This window comes from Epinephelus lanceolatus, chromosome 15 (assembly GCF_041903045.1).
Source record: "Epinephelus lanceolatus isolate andai-2023 chromosome 15, ASM4190304v1, whole genome shotgun sequence".
NCBI lineage: Eukaryota > Metazoa > Chordata > Actinopteri > Perciformes > Serranidae > Epinephelus > Epinephelus lanceolatus.
The window spans coordinates 38,796,792-38,818,856 of NC_135748.1; the positions used below are offsets into that span (position 1 = coordinate 38,796,792).

General features: G+C 44.0%; 1 protein-coding gene across 1 annotated transcript; it reads left to right on the forward strand.

Annotated features, from left to right (window-relative positions):
• Positions 1-240: 240 nt before the first annotated feature.
• On the forward strand, positions 241-21,824 carry traf3 (TNF receptor-associated factor 3). The gene is made up of 14 exons (XM_033643050.2): positions 241-561; positions 11,784-11,946; positions 12,070-12,235; positions 13,503-13,554; positions 13,649-13,753; positions 13,905-14,069; positions 14,627-14,707; positions 14,816-14,890; positions 14,998-15,090; positions 15,164-15,304; positions 18,622-18,799; positions 18,919-19,241; positions 19,370-19,561; positions 20,086-21,824. The coding sequence occupies exons 2-14, from the start codon at positions 11,787-11,789 to the stop codon at positions 20,119-20,121; spliced, it is 1,767 nt and encodes a 588-aa protein (XP_033498941.1). The 5' UTR covers positions 241-561; positions 11,784-11,786; the 3' UTR covers positions 20,122-21,824.
• The last annotated feature ends 241 nt before the right edge of the window (positions 21,825-22,065 follow it).

A 22,065-nucleotide genomic window follows, 5' to 3' on the forward strand; every position in this document is an offset into this window, starting at 1 on the left:
GTTTTCACCCATGGGAAGTATGATTTCCTCGGAAGAAGATAGAAGAAAGAAGAAGAATACCTAGGATTACAATAGTGTCCTGGCAGCTTAGCTGCTCGGCCGCTAATAAAAAATAAAAATAAATAAATGAGAATCATTGTTTGTGGTGTTGGCCTACAAACATGATTCTGATACAGGTTAAATGGAGTATGTGTCAAACAGCGCCCTCTGGTGGCCGGCTCTCAGCACACAGCGCCCCCCGGTGGCCGGCTGTCTCTCTCCGGGCAGCTGGGGGATTTCCTGGGCGGAAGCAGTAGAGGGGGTTTCCAGTGTGATCAGCCCAGTCCTCCCCGTTGGATCTCTGAACTGGATCCCAGTGACTTCTCTCGCTCGCGCACCCAGGACCGACAGAACCCGGAGAGCCCGCAGAACCCTGAACCCGAACCCGGACCATGAGGAGTCCGCCTGAGGCCCGGAGGCTCAGAGGCAGCGGCAGCGGCAGGTTGACGGTTTGAATCCCGGACAGAGACCGCCGAGCCTCGGAGCTGCTGAGCTGAGCTGTGGCCTGCGAAGGAGATTCATGTGAGTCCCGGAGACAGTAGAACCTCAGTAGAACCTCAGTAGAACCCGACAGCTGCTGCTAGAGGCGGACAACATGTTAGCTGTGTGTGTGTGTGTGTGTGTGTGTGTGTGTGTGTGTGTGTGTGTGTGTGCGTGCGTGTGTGTGTGTGTGTGTGTTAGCTTCAGAACACAACAGATGCTACAGCTAGCTCCGTGTGTGTGTGTGTGTGTGTGATTTAAAATGATCTTTATTGAACAAACAGCAACAAGAAGCTAAAGAAGCTAACAGTCTGTTAGCATTACTCAGCCAAACTGATCAGAAATAATCGATAGCTGCGTTTGTAGAGAGCCTACAGTCAGACCTGAACAATCAAACTGATGATTAAAGGTGGAATTATTCACTCAGCCTCAACCTCAAACACGTCACAGTCATTTTAGTATTATCATTATTTTTCTGAATGATGTATTGATTATTAATCTGCCTCTCACTGTGGGACCAAATGTCTTTTACCTTATACAGTATTTATGTTAATAACCCTCAACACTGTCATTATAATTTAAATTAATGACATTAATATTCAGTTAACTGAATCAAAACTGGAGCTGTTTCTGTTCTGTTGCTCAACCAATCACTTATAACTCATTTTTAATATTATTTCCTCCAAAAGGGAAATGATACCATCATATATTAGGTTTTTTCAGTCGGCTGTTTGTATAAAATTTTACTCGATCGATCAAATTTAGCTGATTTTAAAATCTAAAAATGGTTTGCATTATTTTCACAATTTGTTTTATTGATGTATTTTAATCTTTTGTTCTGTAAATCATCAGACAGTGTCGTCAGTGTAAAACAATGCCGTCCTCACACAGATTCAGTTACTGAAACAGAAACCAGAGGCCCAGTGCTGAAGGGATTATTGTGATATCAGCTGTGAGGTCGTAGCTGGTCGAGGTGGAGCTCAGGGTGGAGTATCAGAACATGGAGGCACTGCACATCGTACCTCTGTACAGCACCAGAGTCCATTATTACTGAACATGGCGTCAGTCTGTCAGCTCCTGTGATGCTGCTTTATTTTCAGTTAAAGCATTTTATTGAGTGTGGTGTCATTGTGCACAGATCATGAGCAAATATATACAAGTAAAGATATTATTAGTAAGTATACAAATGCAATGTAAAGATAATTAGTGTATTAACAAAACGGATACAGACGCTGTTCTCTTTTAGAGTTTATAAAGATAAGAAAAAATATATATTTTTACCCTTCCACAACATCAGCGAGCGTTTCCTTGTGTCAGCTAAGAAACGCTCGCTGATGTTGTGGAAGGGTAAAAATATATATTTTTTCTTATCTTTATAAACTCTAAAAGAGAACAGCGTCTGTATCCGTTTTGTTAATACACTAATTATCTTTACATTGCATTTGTATACTTACTAATAATATCTTTACTTGTATATATTTGCTGCACAGAACACTCAAAGTTAAGATCTTCTTTAAAGTCTGACTTAAAGGTCCCGTATCATGCTCATATCCAGGTTCAAACTTGTGTTTTGGATTTCTACTAGAACATGTTTACACGATTTAATGTTCAAAAAACACATTATTTTGCTCGTACTGTGCACCTGAATATACCTGGGATCACGAGCCCTTTTTAGACAGGAATTGTGCAAATTTGCAGGAAAGCCCAGTCAGTCTTTTTTCAGCATTGGCAGTATAAAAACAAAATTGAAGAATGCGGCAAAATGCCGCCTACCTATTTTTGTTTATACAGAATGCGCCTTTTTCGGGGCAATGGAGGGCGTGAGCAAGTAACAAAACGTGTAGCGGTGATTCTCTCATAAGTCGGCCCGTTCTTCACCGTCCCCGTCATCTGACGGTTAATGGCCTCTTCGTTTGCGAGGACAAGGAGGGCGCACAATTCCTTGTCTCCCCAGTTGCTCATCTTTACAATGTCAGTCAGGTTTGTGTTTCTCTCTTGCTACTAGCTGCTCGCTAATTCCTGCTATCAGCTGTTTCCTGTTTGTCCACCACCAGTGGGTCGCACATGCGGCGTCATCAACAGCTCCTCCCACAAGTCTTCAACAGCCCCTCCTGTTGCAGAAGGCCGCTTCGGTCTGTTTAAACCAAAAAGGTTCCACCAATATGTCTACCCTACGAGGCAGAAAATTGGGCACCTCGGATCAACTCACCAATCCGGCTCCGTGTGTCTAAACACTAGCATCTTGCCGGCAAAACGGGCCAACATTCGCCGAAAATCTGGCAGTGTAAAAGGGGCTACAGTGTGTCTGAAACGCTATGTCTTTCTTTTTTATAATTCAAATCTTTATTGATTTTGTTTAGGTTGGTAGACGACAGTTCTACACATCAAATGAGACGTTCAGTCTTGACAAACAAAAATAAAAACACAATACAAACAGGGTGATAGAGATCCGTACAAGACGGGGTGCAGCACCAGTCTGTATCCGTAAGCTTTTAGAAAACGTGCACAAATACAGACAAAGTGAACGCAGAGTACAAACAATAGGCTTCGTCCGTCTCTGTATTTAACGCTGAGCATAAATCACCCCTCATACTTAAGGAATCCTTAAACCATTGCACAAAGACCTTAGCAACCAAAGTCAAGAAAAAAACCTTTGCTACCTCTGACTCTATCTTGGCAGCAACACGGCCGAGTTTATGTCAATTAATGAAGACCATAAGCTCATCCTGAGAAGTGTGTGTTCCACAGTCTTACTTGCACTTTTGATTTTACGCTATGGACGTGACTTCAATTAATTTTTGTCGCAGTTTCCTCCCACATTCACTGTTTTCTGATATTTGCAGATCAAGCCAAGTTTGTGCTTTCCTTCATTGTATCCCTCCAGAAGTTTAATCTTTTCCCACTCTGAACAATTTGCTTTTATTTTCTTCTTATCTTCTGCCATATTTTGCTATCTGTAGCCCAACTTTGTGAGGCGATGACAGGTATCACAAGCCTGAGTGCAAGCAAACAAACAGTCTCAATGGAAACTGTAAATTTGACCGAAAACTTGACGGTATAGTTCGGATTTTTTGAAGAGGGCTTTAGGGCTGCAACGGTTTGAGACTTTCACGGTACGATAACCATCTTAGAAAATATTGTGGTGTCACAGTATCACAGTATTAAATAATTTATCTTATCATCAGTCAAAATGAGCCTTAAAGGAGTGAAAACAGGAGGGTTATTGTTTGTTGAACAAACAGTTTATGACTATAACTGAAACTTGAAAACATTTTGTCAATGGACGTTTGTGTAAAAAGTCTCTCCTTAGAAAATAACTTCATGCAAAGAGAGATCCAACGTCTAGTTGCATTTTTTTCAGTATCATGATAAGAAAATGTATGATAACCGTCAACTTCTACATCACAGTATACCTTGAAACCGGTATATCGCTGCAACCCTGGTGGGGTTGTGTGAGGTACTTATAGTCAAGATAATACCTACAGTAAATGACAGTCGGGACACCTCCAGTCTGGAGAAGCAGGCTGGAGTCTGACACAGAAGCTGAGCAATGTACTGCTGTGGACGGGGTCAGAAATAAAGCATATTTTAGCCACATAAAAAATCAATATCAGTTTCAGTGTGTGCTGTATTGGGAGTATTTCACTGCTTACTTTAACACCAGACAGCAATGTCAGTCATGGAACTGAAGCTATTTCACTTTCTCTAAAGCCAGACTCCATTGAGAAAAACAATGATTTAACAGAGTTGAACACAGGAGCTGCTGGGCTACCGCTGCCTGGATCAGTTTTGTTTGCCTGCTTCTCCAAAATGACGGTGTGTTGACCACCATCACATCATCTACTGCAGATAATATGCATAAATTCCTCATACAACCCCACTTGAAAAAATCTGAACTGCCCCTTTCAGGTGTTTTGTCCAACTGGTTCCTGATCTGATGGATCAGCTGCTAACGCTCAGTCTGTTTCTGTTTCAGTAGGAACTGATGTTTCAGGCTGTTGTTTCTCTCTGGTCAGGTTATAGAGGAGCACTCACACTTACTCTGTGTTATCAGTTCACTCATACATACAGCTTATATATGTGTGTGTGTGTGTGTGTGTGTGTAAATACTGTGTATGTCAGTAGGTGAACTGATGATTATGAATAATGTTGAGATGGAGATTTGAGGATGTTCGTCCTTTAATGACACGTTTTATTTTGAATTCTATTAAGCATGTCAAAAGCAGGGTTTATAGTTGATGCCAAATTAAGCTTTATATCAATAACAATGTTAATTATTTTTGTAGATTATTAGATAAAGAATGTATAAATTCATCAGATCACTGTAGAACAAAACGATGTGTTCAGCTCTGAAAGCCTCAGAGGTTTTTCGACCTTATTTTTAAATGCCTTTATGCGTCTTCTCCCGTCAAGTTGACAAACTGTCACAGTACTACACACAAAACTTAATTTGGACATTCAGTCTTCTCTGTTAAAGAGGCAGGGATAGGCAACACAATGGGTACGGTCACATGCACACTAATATTCCACTGTTATTCAGAATACCATAAAACTTTTCAATTAGTAGCCCGGGCTATCATTTGCTTAAATCACTGCAATCAACAGACCTATATTTGGGAGAGGCCTTTCACACAAAACAGTTAATGAGCAAACATCAGAAAATATAATCAAATTATTTATCTGAACCAGTATGAATATTACTTGTTAAAAAGTTAGGTTTCAGGTAATGTATAAATTATGAATCAGTCATTTGATCTCGCTCTGACAGACAGCACATCAGACAGAGAGTGAGTCATGGCTCTCGAGAATTACGACACGCGGCGTACGGACGCAACTTGGTTTCATTTCTATGAAAAACCCCTTTGATTCTTTGGATCTGAGGACCCATACAGACTTAAGGAATATGAATAACTTAGAGGGTGATGGAGGAATGGACACATAATTTGAGGTAGCCAACCACCTGGTTTTATACATCTGAAGAACTTTAAAAATTAACTGCTTGGCAACCAGACCAGGTGTCTAATTGAGACAGGCCTTTATTTGTGAAAATGTGTAGCCACACCAGGCCAGTAAAAGGGACTGGGCCTTTAATTGAAGTTTTACATCATTACAGTATTCTGAATTTGATGCTGGTTGTGTAAAGAGCATATTCCGTCTGGATTTTCCGAGTTAGCCCTTTTTCATGTGGGATGTGTTGGTGTTATTCTGGCTTTATTCTTTGTACAGGTATACAACGCATTCAGAATATGTGTCTGAACTGTTTTTTTACTGCAGTTTGAGACACACGGCCCCTTGCCTGTTAGCAGTTGACTCTGTGGGTTGTCATGGATACGTTGTACACAAACCAACTCGCCAATAGTTTGCAGTGATGGTGTAAAAAAGCTCACACTTCTGGTCTGATGAAGACACACGCTGACTTTAAACATTATGAAAGGCTTGGACACCAACAGGTTTTTGGGTGTGCTGAAATATCGCAACACCGGCCTTTTTAAGAAGGTGGTTGAAGAAAGGAAAGAGGGAGGCTGTGTTCGCATGGTCGAACAAGTCCGCCGCCATTGTTAGGAAACTTTGGAAAAATCCTATTTTCATGCAAAGAGGGAAAATGACAAGCAGTTCCACTTTTCTATTTTTGATGTGACAAACGACATTGTAATTGGAATATGCACAGCTGTATGTGAACGGAATATATATTTTCATTAGCCATGTAAACATCTTAAAACTGGACTATTTTGTGCATGTAAATATACTCACTGTTTTAATTGGGGGATTAAATTACGGCTAAAAGAGAACCAACTCAGTTCTCACATCTGATACTGCTGTAGACTCACCTGTATTCTGTGTTTTCCTTTTCTTTTTTGTCGTTTAGAAAGCATCTCGTGGAAAAACTGATCTCTGTGCATCTGCTCCTGGTACAGACATGTACAGTTTTAATGCTACGCTGATGTCCATATCAAATCTAATTAACTAACTAACATTCATTTTCCGTAATCGCTTATCCTGTTAAGGGTTGTGGGCGAGAGGCAGGGTACACCCTGTACAGGTCGCCAGACTATCACAGGGCTGACACATAGAGACAGACAACCATTCACACTCACATTCACACCTACGGACAATTTAAATTCATCAGTAAATCATAAATTGCATGTCTTTGGACTGTGGGAGGAAGTCAGAGAACCCACAGAAAACCCACGCTGACACGGGGAGAACATGTAAACTCTAGTCGCAGTAGTTGTGGTTGTGGTATTTGTGGACAGGATCTCAAGGCGCAGCGGGAGGATCAGAGTGTCCAGTTTTGGGACCTCAGAAAGTCTCTGCTCTTTGCAGACGATGTAGTTCTGTTGGCTTTATCCCACTGTGCCCTCCAGCAGGCACTGGGGTGGTTAGCAGCTGAGTGTGAAGCGGTTGGGATTAGAGTCAGCACCACCAAATCTGAGGTTGTGGTTCTCTGTTGGAAAATGGTGGATTGCCCCCTCCAGGTTGGGAGAGAGTTGCTTTCTAAGGGTGCTTTCACACCTGCTTTGTGTGGTTATGTTCCATCAAACCCAAGTTCATTTGCCCCCTCAGTGTGGTTCGTTTGGGCAGGTGTGAACACTGCAATCACACTCAGGTGTGCACCAAAACAACCAGACTGAGACCTTCTTGAAGAGGTGGTCTCGGCCCGGTTCCAAAGGAACTCTGGTGCGGTTGGTTTGTGGTGAGAAGGTGTCCCGACCTGGATGTGAAGCAACTGCAGTCACATGACACATTGTTTGGGTTAAACATGAGCATGTTACAGTCCTGGAGGATTATTAATGTGCACCTCCTCCTGTACTGCCTTAATATGCACATTCAGCACATCCAATGCATCAAAACATTGTTTTCTAGTTGGAGCCGCGCCTCGTTTTCAAACTGTATGGTTTGACTAAAATGAACAATGACAGCAATATAGTCCACGATGAGCAGCGCTAAAATCAACCTGCGTAGTTGTCCCTCCATTGTGACATTAGAAAGTGTCACATTTATCTTGCAAGTGTACTCTTCTTCAACGTTTGCTTTACTTCCTGGATTTTTCCCACATGGAAATTCTGACCAATCAAGAGCAGCATTCTCACACAAGGCATTTGATCTGGTCCGCTTGTAAATGCTGCCGTGAGAACACGAACCAACTCTAGGCAATTATATAACTTTGTGACAAAAACAGTCCCTGATTCAGACCAAAGCAAGACAACTCTAAGTCTGAAAGCACCCTTATACAAATGGTCGTTTGATGGGTAAAGTGAAAGGAGCTGGAGAAGGATGCTTAGGAGAGGAACGTCTGGAGTACCTTGCTCAGCCTGCTGCCCTGGCCCCAGATAAGAGCATAAAAATGGATGGATGATAGCCAATATCAGATTCCAGTGTGAACTGGTCACGATCCTGAACTGACCTGCAAAAGAACAGTAACAAATATGTCCCGCACAGCACGCTGTAGTACAGAACTAAACATGAAGGCCAATGAGATGTGGGTTTATTGTGTCATTTCTAAGCTGATATGCAGGGGAAGCCAGTGACCATGAGGATGAGGAGAAAGAGAGACTTGTGTTAAATTGTGTGGAGGTGTGTGTGGATGGAGTCGCAGCCAGGAGTGGTGAAACTCCATCTAGCACGACTCTCAGCAAGAGCCTCAGTTAAAGGCTGGTTTATAATTTACGCTGCAGGCGAGCCACCTGTGAGACGTGAAAGTGGCGTGACCCCCGATATGACTGTTAAGACTGAGGTGGCTGTGCGTGATTTAGGAGCTTATATGGAAGTGACTGAAATCAGGATGTAAACGATCAGATTCATGTGATGTAACCTGTTCACACTGTTATTAAAAGAACAGACCTGAGTCACATAAAAATCAGCTTTTGTCCGAATGTAGCCGAACTGTGTTCAGTGTGAGCTACGGGTCTGTTGGAGGGACAAAAAGGTTTTGAGGAGTTTAATTGAGACTGCAGAGGAATGAATCAGAGTCCAGTCAGATTCTGATACATTCACATGTTTGATGCCGAAGCTGAAGTGAAAGCAGCTTCAGGTGAAGTTTCGCTCTGACTGAAGAAACAAAGCAGAAGTGCAGTGGACTTGCAGGGTTTTTCCACGCGGCACGAGTACTGGTGCTGTACTGGTTCCCCGTGTTTCCCGTCTCCGTCTGGTAACTGGTGCTTAATGTGTCTGAGTTATGGGCAGCTGATTTTTGATTGGTTACCCGAATAGGTGAAATGAGACCTCAGTGCTGAGAAGCTGATTTCATTCCAGTTAGTTCGTTAGTCAGCGAATCACAGCGCCCTCTGCTGGTGTGAGTGTCTCACTGAACACAGATCCCAACATTTAAAGCTCATTTGGAAAATGTTTTCTCCCTGGCTGTGTATGAAGTGTAGCAGCTGTGGTGTGCTGAGGAAACCCCCCTCTGCTGCTGTCAACCGAAACATCCCAGTTTCTGTTTCTGCTGCTCAGTCAGGATTTCACTCAGCGTGACACCAGCGTTTACTGTTAGGACTCTGTGCAGATATTTACCACGGTGTACAGATATGTACTGTACTGCACAGATATTTACTACACTATAAAATATTTACTACGTTATAAGAAGATTTTCTACACTATAAAGATGGTTACTACAGTGTACAAATATTTTCTACACTTAAACAATATTTATGACATTCTCAAAATATTTACTTCATAATAAAAATATTTACTACATTATAAAAATATTTACTACGCTGTAAAAATATCTACTATTGTGCAGGTAGTTTCTACAGGAGTTTGCTTTCCCATCTAATCTATTGATCAGTTCTGATAGATTCAACCACAAACTGATCAAAGGAAGTCTTGAGTGATGATCAGTTTGTTCCTCAGGTCTCCAACCCGCCTCTCAGAGAACCTGTTTCTGTGGAAAACACTGTGATGAGTGAGTCAGGGAGGAGGAGGAGGTGATGAGGGCTTTGACTAACTGATGTAGAGTCTGACTGGTTGGACTGGTGCTGAATGATCCGTGTCACCAGTGAGTCACATTTGAGTCTCTGCCTATAGGCATGCAGAGGCAGAAATGAGGAGTGATGTGATTTGTTGAAGGGCAGGTGAGGGCGGGTCTTATGTCCGACCCAGAGAGTTTAAACTCATTGAATGTGTGACCTCCAGGCGTTGCATGGCTGAAGTCTTGGTGATATTGCAGGAGGACTTTCCTCAGGTTGGTGTTGTTTAAAAGCAGCTGCCGTGTGTCAGGTCTCTGCTGTCGATGAGTCTATACAGCTCGTCCAGTGCTCAGGCAGTGCGGCGTGTGATGGGATGGACACTGCCGTGAGAACATGATGTAAACTGGAGACTGGAGACAATGAGGACAAAATCTGATAATAAGATGCTCCAGATTAGGACGAAGAATCTGAGCTCCACTGGTTGTTGATCATAAAGCAGAAAAAAAAACAACAACACATAGTTGAGGAGCTTGAGACACGGCAGTCGTCTCCAACGCCACACACACACACACACACACACACACACACATGCATGGTGGTTTGAATGGTGGTTTCTTCCCCAAACTGCTTCTTTATCAGCACATTCAGGTCTTTTATTTTGAAGTTTGGTCAGGAAATCATTCAGTTTTTCAGTCTGTGATGATGTCACACACGGGAAGTTTGTGTGTGTGTGTGTGTGTGTGTGTGTGTGTGTATGTGTGTTAATGATGCAGTCAGTGGAAAAGCCCCTAGCATCCCCACAGCTGAAGCATGACAGGAAGTGATGCGTGTGTGTGTGTGTGTGTGTGTGTGTGTGTGTGTGTGTGTGTGTCTGTGTGTCTGTGTGTGTGTGTGGTGTGTGTCTGTGTGTGTGTGTGTGTGTGTGTGTGTGTGGTGAACAGCTGATTCTGAGGTCAGAGGAAAAATCAGAGGTCACATCTCTTCATATGCTCATGTCGGTTTTGTTCTTCTGGCTGATTTGTGCCCGTCAGCATCCTGTCAGGTTGAAACTGAGTCATGTTTGAAAATGTGCAGCTGCTTTATTTAAGGTTTCATTGAACTGTTTTTTTTTAGTGGAGGTCAACGGGCAGAATTTAAACTTCAAACTTCATTTTCTTCAGCAAACCTTCAGCCACAGATGTGATTCAAACTTTAAATGAAGCTCCTGAATTAATAATTTCCAGTCTGCTTTTTAAAAATATTTTGCAGTTTTTGAAGTGTGTCAGTTTAATGCTTTTTATTGACATTTTCAGGGTACGACAAGTGTGTATGGTGCTAAACAGTGACATCACTGCAGCAACCACCTGAAATACAAAGTCAACGCTTTAACTCCTTTAACTGCTTACCTTCAGTGCTAACAACTGACACTTTAAAGCACTTGCATTTCACCTGACTTTTCAGGTTCTTTCAGCTCTTTTTCACACTTTCACTCCTTTCAGCACTTTGACCTTCACTCACACTTCAGCTGCCTTCAGTGCCATCACCTCCTCTGACTCGTGAACATTTTGGGTCAGTTGTGATTCAGTGGATCTTTTCTACTTGAACTTGAATTTGAAATTGACCCAAATTGTTCATGAGTCAGTCAAAAAGTAGTTTGTCTGTCACACTTTTAATCCTTTCCGACACTTCAACTGCCTACAGTGCCATCACCTACACTGACTCATGAACACTTTGAGTTAGTTTTGATTCCATGAACCTTTTTACTTGAACTTGCAATTCAGCTGCCTTCAGTGCCATAACCTCAAGGGCAATTTTAATTGTGTTGACCTTTTCTACTTGAATGGGAGTCATTGCTGAAGGTGAAGTGCTGAAATGTCAGTTGAAGTGAAAGTACAATTCAAAATGTCACCAAACACTTCAACTCCTTTCGATTTTTCATACAATATTAAAGCTCACTTCACTTTTTATGGTCACTGTGACCTTGCATCTGTCTCATTCTCATGAACGCACTGTCTCAAAAGCACCTTAAGGAAATGTCTTTAAATTTGGCACAAACGTCCACTTGGACTGAACAATAAACTGATCAGAATTATGTGAACAAAGGTCATGGTCAGTGCAACCTCACAAAGTTTTTTTTGGCCATAACTCAAGAATTCATACGGTAATCCTGACAAAACTTAACACAAATGTTTAATGGGGTATAATGATAAAGTGATGGCATATTATATCCAAAAGGTTAAAGGTGATTTGTGATTTCTGTTTAAATTATAGTTTAACATGTGACCTGGCCTTTGTATCAGCCATAGGCCATGCCCCTCTGCAGGACTCCACTGAGCATGTGCAGACATCCACATTAACTCTCCCCTCCTTCCTCCTCAGGTCATGTCAGCGGGGAGGAGTGCTGACGGGAGGGAGGTGCAGATTCCCCTCCAGCAGGTGGCGCCCTCCCTGACCACGCCCCTATCGGTGGTCCCGCCCATCCCTCAGCCCTCTCACCGCCAAGCCAATCCCTGGCCTCCCAGCGACCCCACTGCTTCACAAGGTAAGCACTTGAAACACCCACACCATCAGCTGGTCCCAGCCCTGCGCTGTGATTGGCTTAGTGTCCTGAGCTCAGGTGTGTCTGTGTTCAGGATCCTGATTTCATGTGTGTCTCTGTGTTTAGGTGTCCCTGCAGGTTTCCTGCCTCTTCACGGAGGATTCAGAGATCACTTTGTAGAAACTCCAGAAGCCAAATACTGCTGCGAGGCCTGCAGGCTGGTCCTGTGTCAGCCCCGCCAGACTGAGTGTGGACACCGCTTCTGTCAGAGCTGCATCAAGGACATCCTCAGGTGAGAGACAGAGAGATAAAGTGTAAGACAAGGAGAGAAAGAGACAGTTAGACAGGAAGTGATTTTCAGGTGTGTGTGCCATGTAACCTTTCAGCTTCAAAAATAGAGGAGCACCATGCTGCTCTCCTCTGTCCTCCACCACCACATCCTCCTCTCCACCCTTAAAGGACTGGGCTCAGCATGCTCTCTTTTTGCATCTTACCTGACAGGTTGCTCCCACCAGGTGACATGCTCCACGTCCTACCTGTAAAAGGAGTTCCACAAAGCTCCGTCCTGGTCCCTCTGCTCTTCTTCTTCTACACAGGGACACTCTGTGCTGTCACACTCTCATGGCTTCACCTACCACCTCTACGCTGATGACACCCAGCTATTCTTGTCACTCCTCCCATCTGACACTCAGGTGGAGGCATTGCTGCTCACCTGGCTGAGGCACCACCTAAAGCTCAACCTGGACGAGACTGAGGTTGTGTTTGTCAGATAGAAAGGGTCCCCTCACAGAGACCTGTCCATCACCCTGACAACACCAGTCATTCTCTGCAAATATGGCAGCAGTAGCTCCTGTCATTTCCTCCTTTACAACATCAGGGAGTTTAACCCCCTCCTCACCAAGGAGGCGACCCAGGTGCTCATCCAGGTGTTGTCATGTCTTGACTCTTGCTGGAGTCCTTCTCTGCTGCCTGCGGAGTATTCAACCTTCCCACACCACTCCTCTTCTCTGTTCACTACATCACTACGCTGGCTCCTTGTTGCTGCTTGCATCCCATTCAAACCTGTAGTACAGGAAGTGAAGGGAACTTCTCTGTCTTACCTCCAAGCCCTTCTCAGATCGTCCACCCTGGTCTCTGGACGTGTTGTTGTCCCATCACTCAGAGGAGCCTGTGGTCGCTCATCTCCATCAGACTCTTCTTTGTTGTGGCACCACAGTGGTGGAGAGCAGCAGAGTCACGGCACAACTTTAACTGCCACAACCTTTTCACACCTCAGTAACCCTTGATAACACTTAATGTCTCATTTAAGAGAAGACAGCCAAATCTCTCTCATCTCTAAGGACTTGTACTGCGGCACCGAATGTGAGCATTCAGTTGCTTGTTTACAAGGTACACACTCCCAGTTTTGGATGATATCGAGCCCTGACGTGATTTGAATGCACTCACTGTAAATGTTTTGAACAAAGGCATCTGCCAAAAAAAGGTCATGTAACAGATGCAGGTTGTCCCTATCTGTCTTCAGTTAAATCAGTAACTTTATGTCCTCTGTCCTCCTGCAGTCACCCAAACCCGGTATGTCCAGCTGACATGGAGCCTTTGTTCAAAGACAAGGTAGGAACGCAGGACATCACAACAGAGATAAAGTTGGTATTAATTATTGTTTGATTTTTGATCAGTTACTGAAGCTCTTGTGTTTATGTTTCAGATCTTCCGAGACGTTTGTTGCCATCGGGAGATCATGGCACTAAAGGTTTACTGTCGTAGTGAAGCTAACGGCTGTCAGGAGCAGATGAGTCTGCAGCAGATACCTGTGAGAAAAACAACATGTTCATACAGAGAATCCTGCTCACTGGCTGTATAAATCCTGCATGTGTACACCCTGGTGTCCACGCAAAGATGATGACCTGGTTTTAGCAGGACAACTCACTCATTCTGTCTGTCTCTCACTTGTCTGTCTGTAGGACCACTTGAATGTGTGTCCGTTCTACGAAGTTCCCTGTCCATTGGGGAAATGTAAAGAGCGAATGATGAGGAAAGAGATTCCCGACCACCTGAGCTGGAAATGTAAACACAGAGAGACCAGCTGCGAGTTCTGCATGACCAAGATGCCTCTGACTGACCTGCAGGTAACTCATGACATCACTGCTGACTGACCTGCGGGTAGCTTATGACATCACTGCTGACTGACCTACAGAACTAGTGGTGACAAAGGCCCTGTGCTGTGTCTTGACCAAAAAGTTGCGCAGGAATACACCACAAAGACTAGAGCCGATGGCCAACCAGTACCTACGCTCTGCTCCTGCGTGTTTGTTTACTTTCCTCACTTCCATTTATCTTCTCTTGTGCTGAGCTGAACTGCAAATCAGAGTGATTTCATTCAGCATCGCCGTTCTCAATTCACACACCGCACCAACTAGAGTTACGGACGCTTACCGACGGCCCAACATTGACTGACAGCCGACTGTTGGCTCGGTGTGTCAGGACCTTCATATGGACTCCTCTTCTGACTTCCTGTATCTTCAGAGTGGACTGGTCTGTGATTGAATCGATATAAATGGACTCGACAAACTGACCTGAGAACAGGAAGCTGAGCATTCCTGTGGTTCTTTGACTGCTGTTGGTTTGTTTCTGTCTGACAGATGAAGCTGTTGTTCTGATTCTGAAGTTTTCTGTCTGTTTTCAGAAACACAAAGAGACGGTGTGTCCAGCGTTCCCAGTGTCGTGTCCAAACCACTGCACTTTCTCGTCCCTTCCCCGCAGTGAGGTACTGATCTTGTTTATCTCCTGCTTTGGTTCAGTGTGTATCTCTGCCACTGTTTTACCCGTGTGACTCCAAAATTGATAATTCTGATTGATTTGTTTTGTGTCTCAGCTGTCCAGTCACCAACATGACTGTCCCAAAGCTCAGGTGAGCTGTCAGTTCCACCGCTACGGCTGCACCTTCAAGGTAACTCCTCTTCCTCCTCTTCTCTTTCTGCCTCTTCCTCTCAGTGTGAATGAACCAGTGTGTTCTGCACGCCATGTGGTCATATCTTTACTGTGTTTGTGTTCCAGGGTTTGAACCAGGACATGAGGCAACATGAGTCGACCTTTGCAGCTGAACACCTGAGAATGATGGCCAGCAGAAACTCCACGTTAGAGAACAAGGTAACCATAGCAACCAGCCTGAGGTAACCATAGCAAAGAGTTCAGTGTGACTGATGTTTGTGTGTATTTCCAGGTGGAGGATATTAAAGGTGAGCTGTTGGAGAGGTATAAGGTGCTTCCTGCTCTCAGCAGTCGACTGTCTGAACTGGAGAACCAGAACGATGAGCTGAGAGAGAAGAACCGACAGATGGAGCAGAAACTGGCCACCATGCAGGTAATACTGCAGTATATTTACGTTACACACTTCATATACTGTGTCGGTTCAGAGTCTGTTAAAATTCCATAACATGATTAAAGTGGAGAAAAATAACCCACACAGTTTAAACCTTAAAGTGAAGTCAATAGATAGTAAATGGAAATGTTGTGTTTTTCTTTGTAGATCGGATAAAAAGACTGAAGCCCTTTTTACACAGCACCAAACAACAGCATGCTGCTTCAGTGTGTTGTTTTAGACAGCATGCAGGCATTGCAGAAGCAAAAGAGGCATGACATGTAACACAACAGCATCAATCTCGAGTGCAACATATAACATACTCGTCAATAGCACTGTAAAAACAATAACAACGGCATTAACATGGTGATAACAATCTTTTACCATCCCTGTCATATGGCGGCTGATCTTGTCCTCTGCTCGGTGGGTAAGGAGCTGCCATTGTTTCCTGATTTGCTGACATTTTCAGCCTTTGTTCTTCTTCTTTGAGGTAGCTGCTAACTGCTACTTTTAGATCTCATCCCGTTCCGATCCGGACCTGCCAGCTGTCATGTTTATATAGACATTGTTTTATTGCCGTTGCAACTAGGGCTGGATGCTATAACGACTATGCAATATATTGATATATTTTCAAGCAAGATGTAGATTTAGACAACACCTTTTATATCGATATAGGGTCAAGTTGCGCCACGTAACACATACCAGTGTTCAACGCTCCTCTCTCTCACTCTCCTCACAGCTCCGCCCCCTCACTCAATCACAATTGCTCCATCAACACTCAGAGACACAGATCTGCTCCTCTGTTTAATCTGTCTGTTCATTAGTCTTCAGTGTGACATCGGTCTGTATATTGCACAAGCTACACTAAATCAGTGTGTGTGTTGCTCCTTTCCTCCCTCGGCCTCTGTTGATGTGCATAATTAAGATTGAAAGCCTAAATGAATAAAGCTATTTGAGTCATTTTCCAGCACTAGATTCATTTGAAAGGCCAGTGGATGGAAAAACGACTTTTTAACTCCCTCACAGAGATTTCTAATTGTTCCAAACTCCAGCTGATTAAGGCCTGCTTGATACTTTTATACTCATGTTATAGTTTTGTGTCCTGTGCTACAAACCTTTAAACCTCTGTAGCTCCAGTGCTGTATGCAAAACATTAATGTACAGCCCTGCTATTTATTTTATATCATTTTTCATTTACGTTGTGCAGCTGTATATTTTCAAATACCAAGATGTGAATTTTTGTCCAAAGCACCCAGCCCTAGTTACTACCTCTGATGCTGCCTTAAAGGTGAGACAACTCTGTCCCCCCATTCTGTGATTGTACCTTTTATTAAAACCGGCAAGACGACATAACAGCGTGAAATTCCCGCCTTGAGGAGGCAGTGTAAAAGAAACTTGTGACAGGAGAGTAACCGGCTCCAAAACAGTGACATAATGTTTTATTTAAGGTGACTGCTAAAAGTTGCAAATCAGTCAAAAAACCCAAATCTGTGGCCTGACTCAGTTTTTACTGACAGAAGATGTGCAACAGTGTGGCACTGTACACAGCACTGAACTATATACAGTGCTGCGTACAGTACATCATTAGCCCCATTATAACCTCAGGGACTTTCCGCAGGAACTAGGGACCTTTTGAGGAACTCATTGTGTTTTCACTGCAGTGACCAGCGTCTGAATGAAGTTTTGGGGGCTTTCTGAAAGTACAGGAACTTTCAGGGTTGGGTTGGCAGAGATAACTGCCATTGATTGGTCAAACACACACAGTGTTGCTGTAACAAAGAAGTATTTTAGAATCAATTTAGGAGCTTTTAGAACAAGGAGGGAAACATTTCTCTCTGTTTGATAGCATTACATGTAGAGTTAGACTTTGCTGTCAGATTCCAGACTCTTTTTAGACAGAGAGAAATACAGAGAAAGATCACACCAGGGAGCTGAGAGAGAAACAGTGCTGTGGTTCTGTGAGACAGCCTTAAATAAAATAAATTAAATGTTAGTTTCTGATTGTTTCATGGTGGTTACGTTCTAAAGCACAATAAATAACCATAAAAAACTCAACAGATGATTTACTGTGCTCTTAGTTTCATTTCCCACCTCTGCACTTCATTCATTACATCCGGCTTGCATCAGTACCTTGCAGCTGTAACCGTTAAAGTGTGATAAACCTAAGGTGCAACTGTTAGGGCTGCCCCCTAACAGTTGACCAAACAGTCAAAAACAAAGCAAAAAACAAAAGTTAAACTTTATCAGGAGCTGCACCTTGTCAAAATAAATCCAAACCTATATGACTGGACCATGTGGGAATTTAATGTGAAAGGACAGACACAGGAAGTGTCCACGCTCAGCAGTCAGACAGGAGTCAGGTTAATTTCCAGGGCTGGTACCTGCGGTTATTCCGCAGGCTAGTTAATAACATGTCGGGCAGGAAATCCAAAGTGTGGGATCATTTTGAGAAGGTGAAGGACGAACCCAAGGTGATATGTAAACTCATGTTCATTGGTCGACTACAAACATGACGTATCATCTGAAACATGGAAGCAGCTACATGCCCATTAGCCCACAGCGTCATTAACAGGCGGCTCGCTCAGAGTGTGACGTGCACTTGTAGATAAAATATAGGCCTATATTAATGAAGGTTCATTAGTACGGTTTGTATTTCTCTGTAATGTAGCACAGTGTTAACAATGTTACTGATACTATTCTTTCTCACACCTTCAACTCAAACCACCAATATATCATTTAATCATTACATTCATATCAGAAACATGCAGGAGACCAGTCCACTGATGGACCTAAATGACGACTGTTGGTCTACTAGGAAAATTCCTAGTCGGGGGGCAGACTTAGATTTTTTTTTTTCATAGATAAAATACATGTCACATTAAACTGCAGGCTGCAGAGTGTTCATCCCTGTGACCACCAGCAGCCCTCATCCCGACATGTTGCTTTTTCTTATGTCAGCGGACCAATTTGCAGAATCTTCATGGGTCTTTAGATCGCGGTAGAAACACAGATCAGAATGGGCTGAAGGAACCTTTCAGTTTCTTGGATAGTTGTCCCTTTGGGTTGAAACAAGGCCATACTTAATATGACCCTAAAGCCAGCCTGTCAGCTGTAAATAAATGTTTATGTTTTTAATGGTGGGAACAATGGCCACTGTGAGGGCAGAACTTTAAAATGGGCTGGAATTCAAACTGTGACACCACTGGTACCAAAGACACCAAAGACACCAAAGACCCCATCAACTACTCTTGTGTCTGTCAGTCAAACTGACAGGCCCCGCCTCTAAACACGGACAGCCAATCATCTCTCTCTTACCACAGAAACTAATGAGCTCGCACTCAGAGAAGCTCCTGGAGGTGGAGCTGGAACTTCGTTCTCTCCGCGTGCTCAGAGATGAGGTGGAGAACCTGAGAGGAACGCTGGAGAACGTCCGGACGAGACTGAACGCTCTGGAACAGGGGGGACGCAGCGGGACCGGGTCCACAACACACACTCTGGGTCAGAACACACACACAGGAAACGGGACTGGGAACCAGTTGTAGAGAATTAGTTGCAGAGGTGTGGGGACTCAAACACAGTTAATCTGTAACTCATTGCTAATATTCATCTCTCCACAGCTTCCCTGGAGACTCAGCTAAGTGTCCATGAGATCCGATTGGCCGACATGGACCTGCGTTTCCAGGTGCTGGAGACAGCAAGCTACAATGGGACTCTGATCTGGAAGATTCGTGACTACAAGAGACGGAAACAGGAAGCGGTAGCTGCAAAGACACTGTCCTTGTACTCGCAGCCATTTTACACCGGATACTTCGGGTACAAAATGTGCGCCCGCGTCTACCTGAACGGAGACGGCATGGGCAAGGGAACGCATCTGTCGCTGTTTTTTGTGGTGATGAGGGGCGAGTACGACGCACTGCTGCCCTGGCCCTTCAAACAGAAGGTACAGACCGCTCACTGGCACTTTGACCAGGTGTTCTCCAACAGAAGTCTCATGGATTCAAACAGGTTAAAGTTTCTGTTGATGCTGACAGACCCGTCTGTCTCCCTGTCTGTCTGTTCATCCATCAGGTGACTCTGATGCTGATGGACCAGGGACCGTCCAGGAAACACTTGGGGGACGCCTTTAAGCCTGATCCAAACAGCAGCAGCTTCAGGCGTCCTGCAGCAGAGATGAACATCGCCTCCGGCTGCCCTCTGTTTGTGTCTCAGAGCGTCCTGGAGACCGGCAGCTACATCAAAGACGACACCATCTTCATCAAAGTGAGGACACACAACACCTCCTGCTACTCCTGCTTCTCCTCCTTCTCCTCCTTCTGTCCCTCCTGCTGCTCTGCTTTACATCATATTACAGTCATTTGGTAGACAGTTATTTCTAATGTAGCGCTCACTGGTGCATTCAAACTTGAGAGGAAGAAGACCTAGATATGGGGACTAGTTACAAAGGGACTAGCAACAGGGGGAGTAGTTAGAGAGGGATTAGTTACAAAGGGGCGAATTATGGGGGGTTAGTTGCAGTTGGACTAGTTACAGAAGGACTAGTTACGGCAGGCTAATTACAGAGGGGCTAGTTATACAAGGATTAGTTACAGAGGGACAAGTTACGGAGGGTTTAGCTAGAAAGGACCAGTTATAGAGGGCATAGTTACAGAAGGACGAGTTACAGAAGGACTAGTTCTAGAGGGAGTAGTTACAAAAGAATTAGTTATAGAGGGACTAGTTAAAGAGGGTCTAGCTGGATGTCTGGTTTACAAACTAATCTCTGTGTTGACTGGTTTGATCGGCAGGTTACCGTGGATACCTCTGACCTTCCTGACCCGTGACGTTGCGACCTCTCTGACCTCTGACCTTGCTGGTCTGAGATCAGCTCACCTGTCCATGCCCAGTAAAGCAAAGGATGATGGGAAGGATCAGTCACAATGGAGATGGCTTGTCTATCTGAGAGCGATGCTGACAGCAGAGAAGAAGAATCAGAGAGGAAGCAGCCAATCATAGTGAACTTTACGGAGACCAGAGGGCGGGTCCTCTTCTGATTGGCTGCTGGACTACAGAGCTGTGTGTGTGTGTGCGTGAATGTGTGAATGGATCAGTGTTGCCATGACATCAACATGGTGATATCACTCAGAGCCAACATGGCCACCGCAGCGAGGACGTTGTTGCTGCTCATTACTGATGCCGTGCATCAAGCTTTACTTCCTGTTTATTACCTGTTTACCAAGGCATGCTGGGAAATCCACTGCAGCCACAGAGGAGCTCAGAAAACCAGTACACACCAGCAGGATCCAGTGCAGAAACATTTTTTATTAAAATGTACCCAGTCCAAACCAGGGATGACCATAAGACCTAGTACAAACCAGAAAAGACAATACGACCCAGTACAAGCCAGAGAAGACCAAAAGACCCACACTAAACCTGGGACAACCATAAGACCCAGTCCAAACCAGGGACGACCGTAATACCCAGTCCAAACCAGAGATGACCATAATACCCAGTCCAAACCAGAGATGACCATAAGACCCAGTCCAAACCAGGGACGACCGTAATACCCAGTCCAAACCAGAGATGACCATAATACCCAGTCCAAACCAGAGATGACCATAAGACCCAGTCCAAACCAGAGACTACCATAAAACTCATTCCAAACCAGAGACGATTGTAAGTCCCAGTCCAAACCAGAGACTACCATAAGACCCAGTCCAAACCAGGGACTACCATAAGACCCAGTCCAAACTAGAGACGATTGTAAGACCCAGTTCATATCAGAGACAATAAGACCCAGTCCAAACCAGAGACAACTATAAGAAGGGGTCCAAACCAGAGATGACCATAAGACCCAGTCCAAACCAGAGACTACCATAAGACTCAGTCCAAACCAGAGACGATTGTAAGACCCAGTCCAAACCAGAGACTACCATAAGACCCAGTCCAAACCAGGGACGACTGTAATACCCAGTCCAAACCAGAGACAACTGTAAGACAGTGTCCAAACCAGAGAAGACCGTAAGACCCAGTCCAAACCAGAGACAACTGTAAGACGGTGTCCAAACCAGAGAAGACCATAAGACCCAGTCCAAACCAGAGACGACCGTAAGACCCACTACAAACCAGAGACAACTGTAAGACTCAGTACAAACCAGAGACGACCTTAGGACCTAGTCAAGACCACAGACGACCAAGACCCTGATTCACAGATCTAAAATTTAACCTGAGGAAGACCTGAATGAAGCCCAAGATGAAGAGAATAATTTAGAAAAGAGATATGATTTAAAGTGACTGTAGTGATTCATAGTTCAGATCTAATTATAGAACAGTAGAATCCAGCAGATTCCCCAGTACAAGGTCTCAGTTTGTCCCAGTATAAGTTCCCAGTTTGTGTCAGTATAAGTTCCCAGTATGTCTGCTGGAGTTCCTCTGTGGCCTCTGAGTTTTTCAGTGTTGACAGAATTCATCTGACTCATTTGATTCATTTGCACAGTTTGAATGTTTGTTAAAGTGTGAAAATAAAATATAAAGAAAACACAATGAATCAGTTTTATTAGATTATATTTACCTCTGCACCAGCGATAGCCGTGGCCGGCGGATCACCACAGCAACCATCTAAAATGTAATGTCAACATTTTAACTCCTTCAACTGCTTACCTTTATAGTGCTTACAAATAACACTTGTCAACACTTACGTTTAACCCGACTTTTCAGCTTCTTTCATCTGTCTTTCACTCCTTTCAGCACTTTGATCTTCACTGACATTTCAACTGCCTTCAGTGCCG

Excerpts from the sequence above, each read along its gene's own strand:
- traf3 (XM_033643050.2), top strand. The coding sequence starts at position 11,787 with ATGTCAGCGGGGAGGAGTGCTGACGGGAGGGAGGTGCAGATTCCCCTC. Across the intron at positions 14,070-14,626 it reads TGCCTCTGACTGACCTGCAG|AAACACAAAGAGACGGTGTG; the intron begins GTAACTCATGAC and ends GTCTGTTTTCAG. Across the intron at positions 15,091-15,163 it reads ACTCCACGTTAGAGAACAAG|GTGGAGGATATTAAAGGTGA; the intron begins GTAACCATAGCA and ends GTGTATTTCCAG.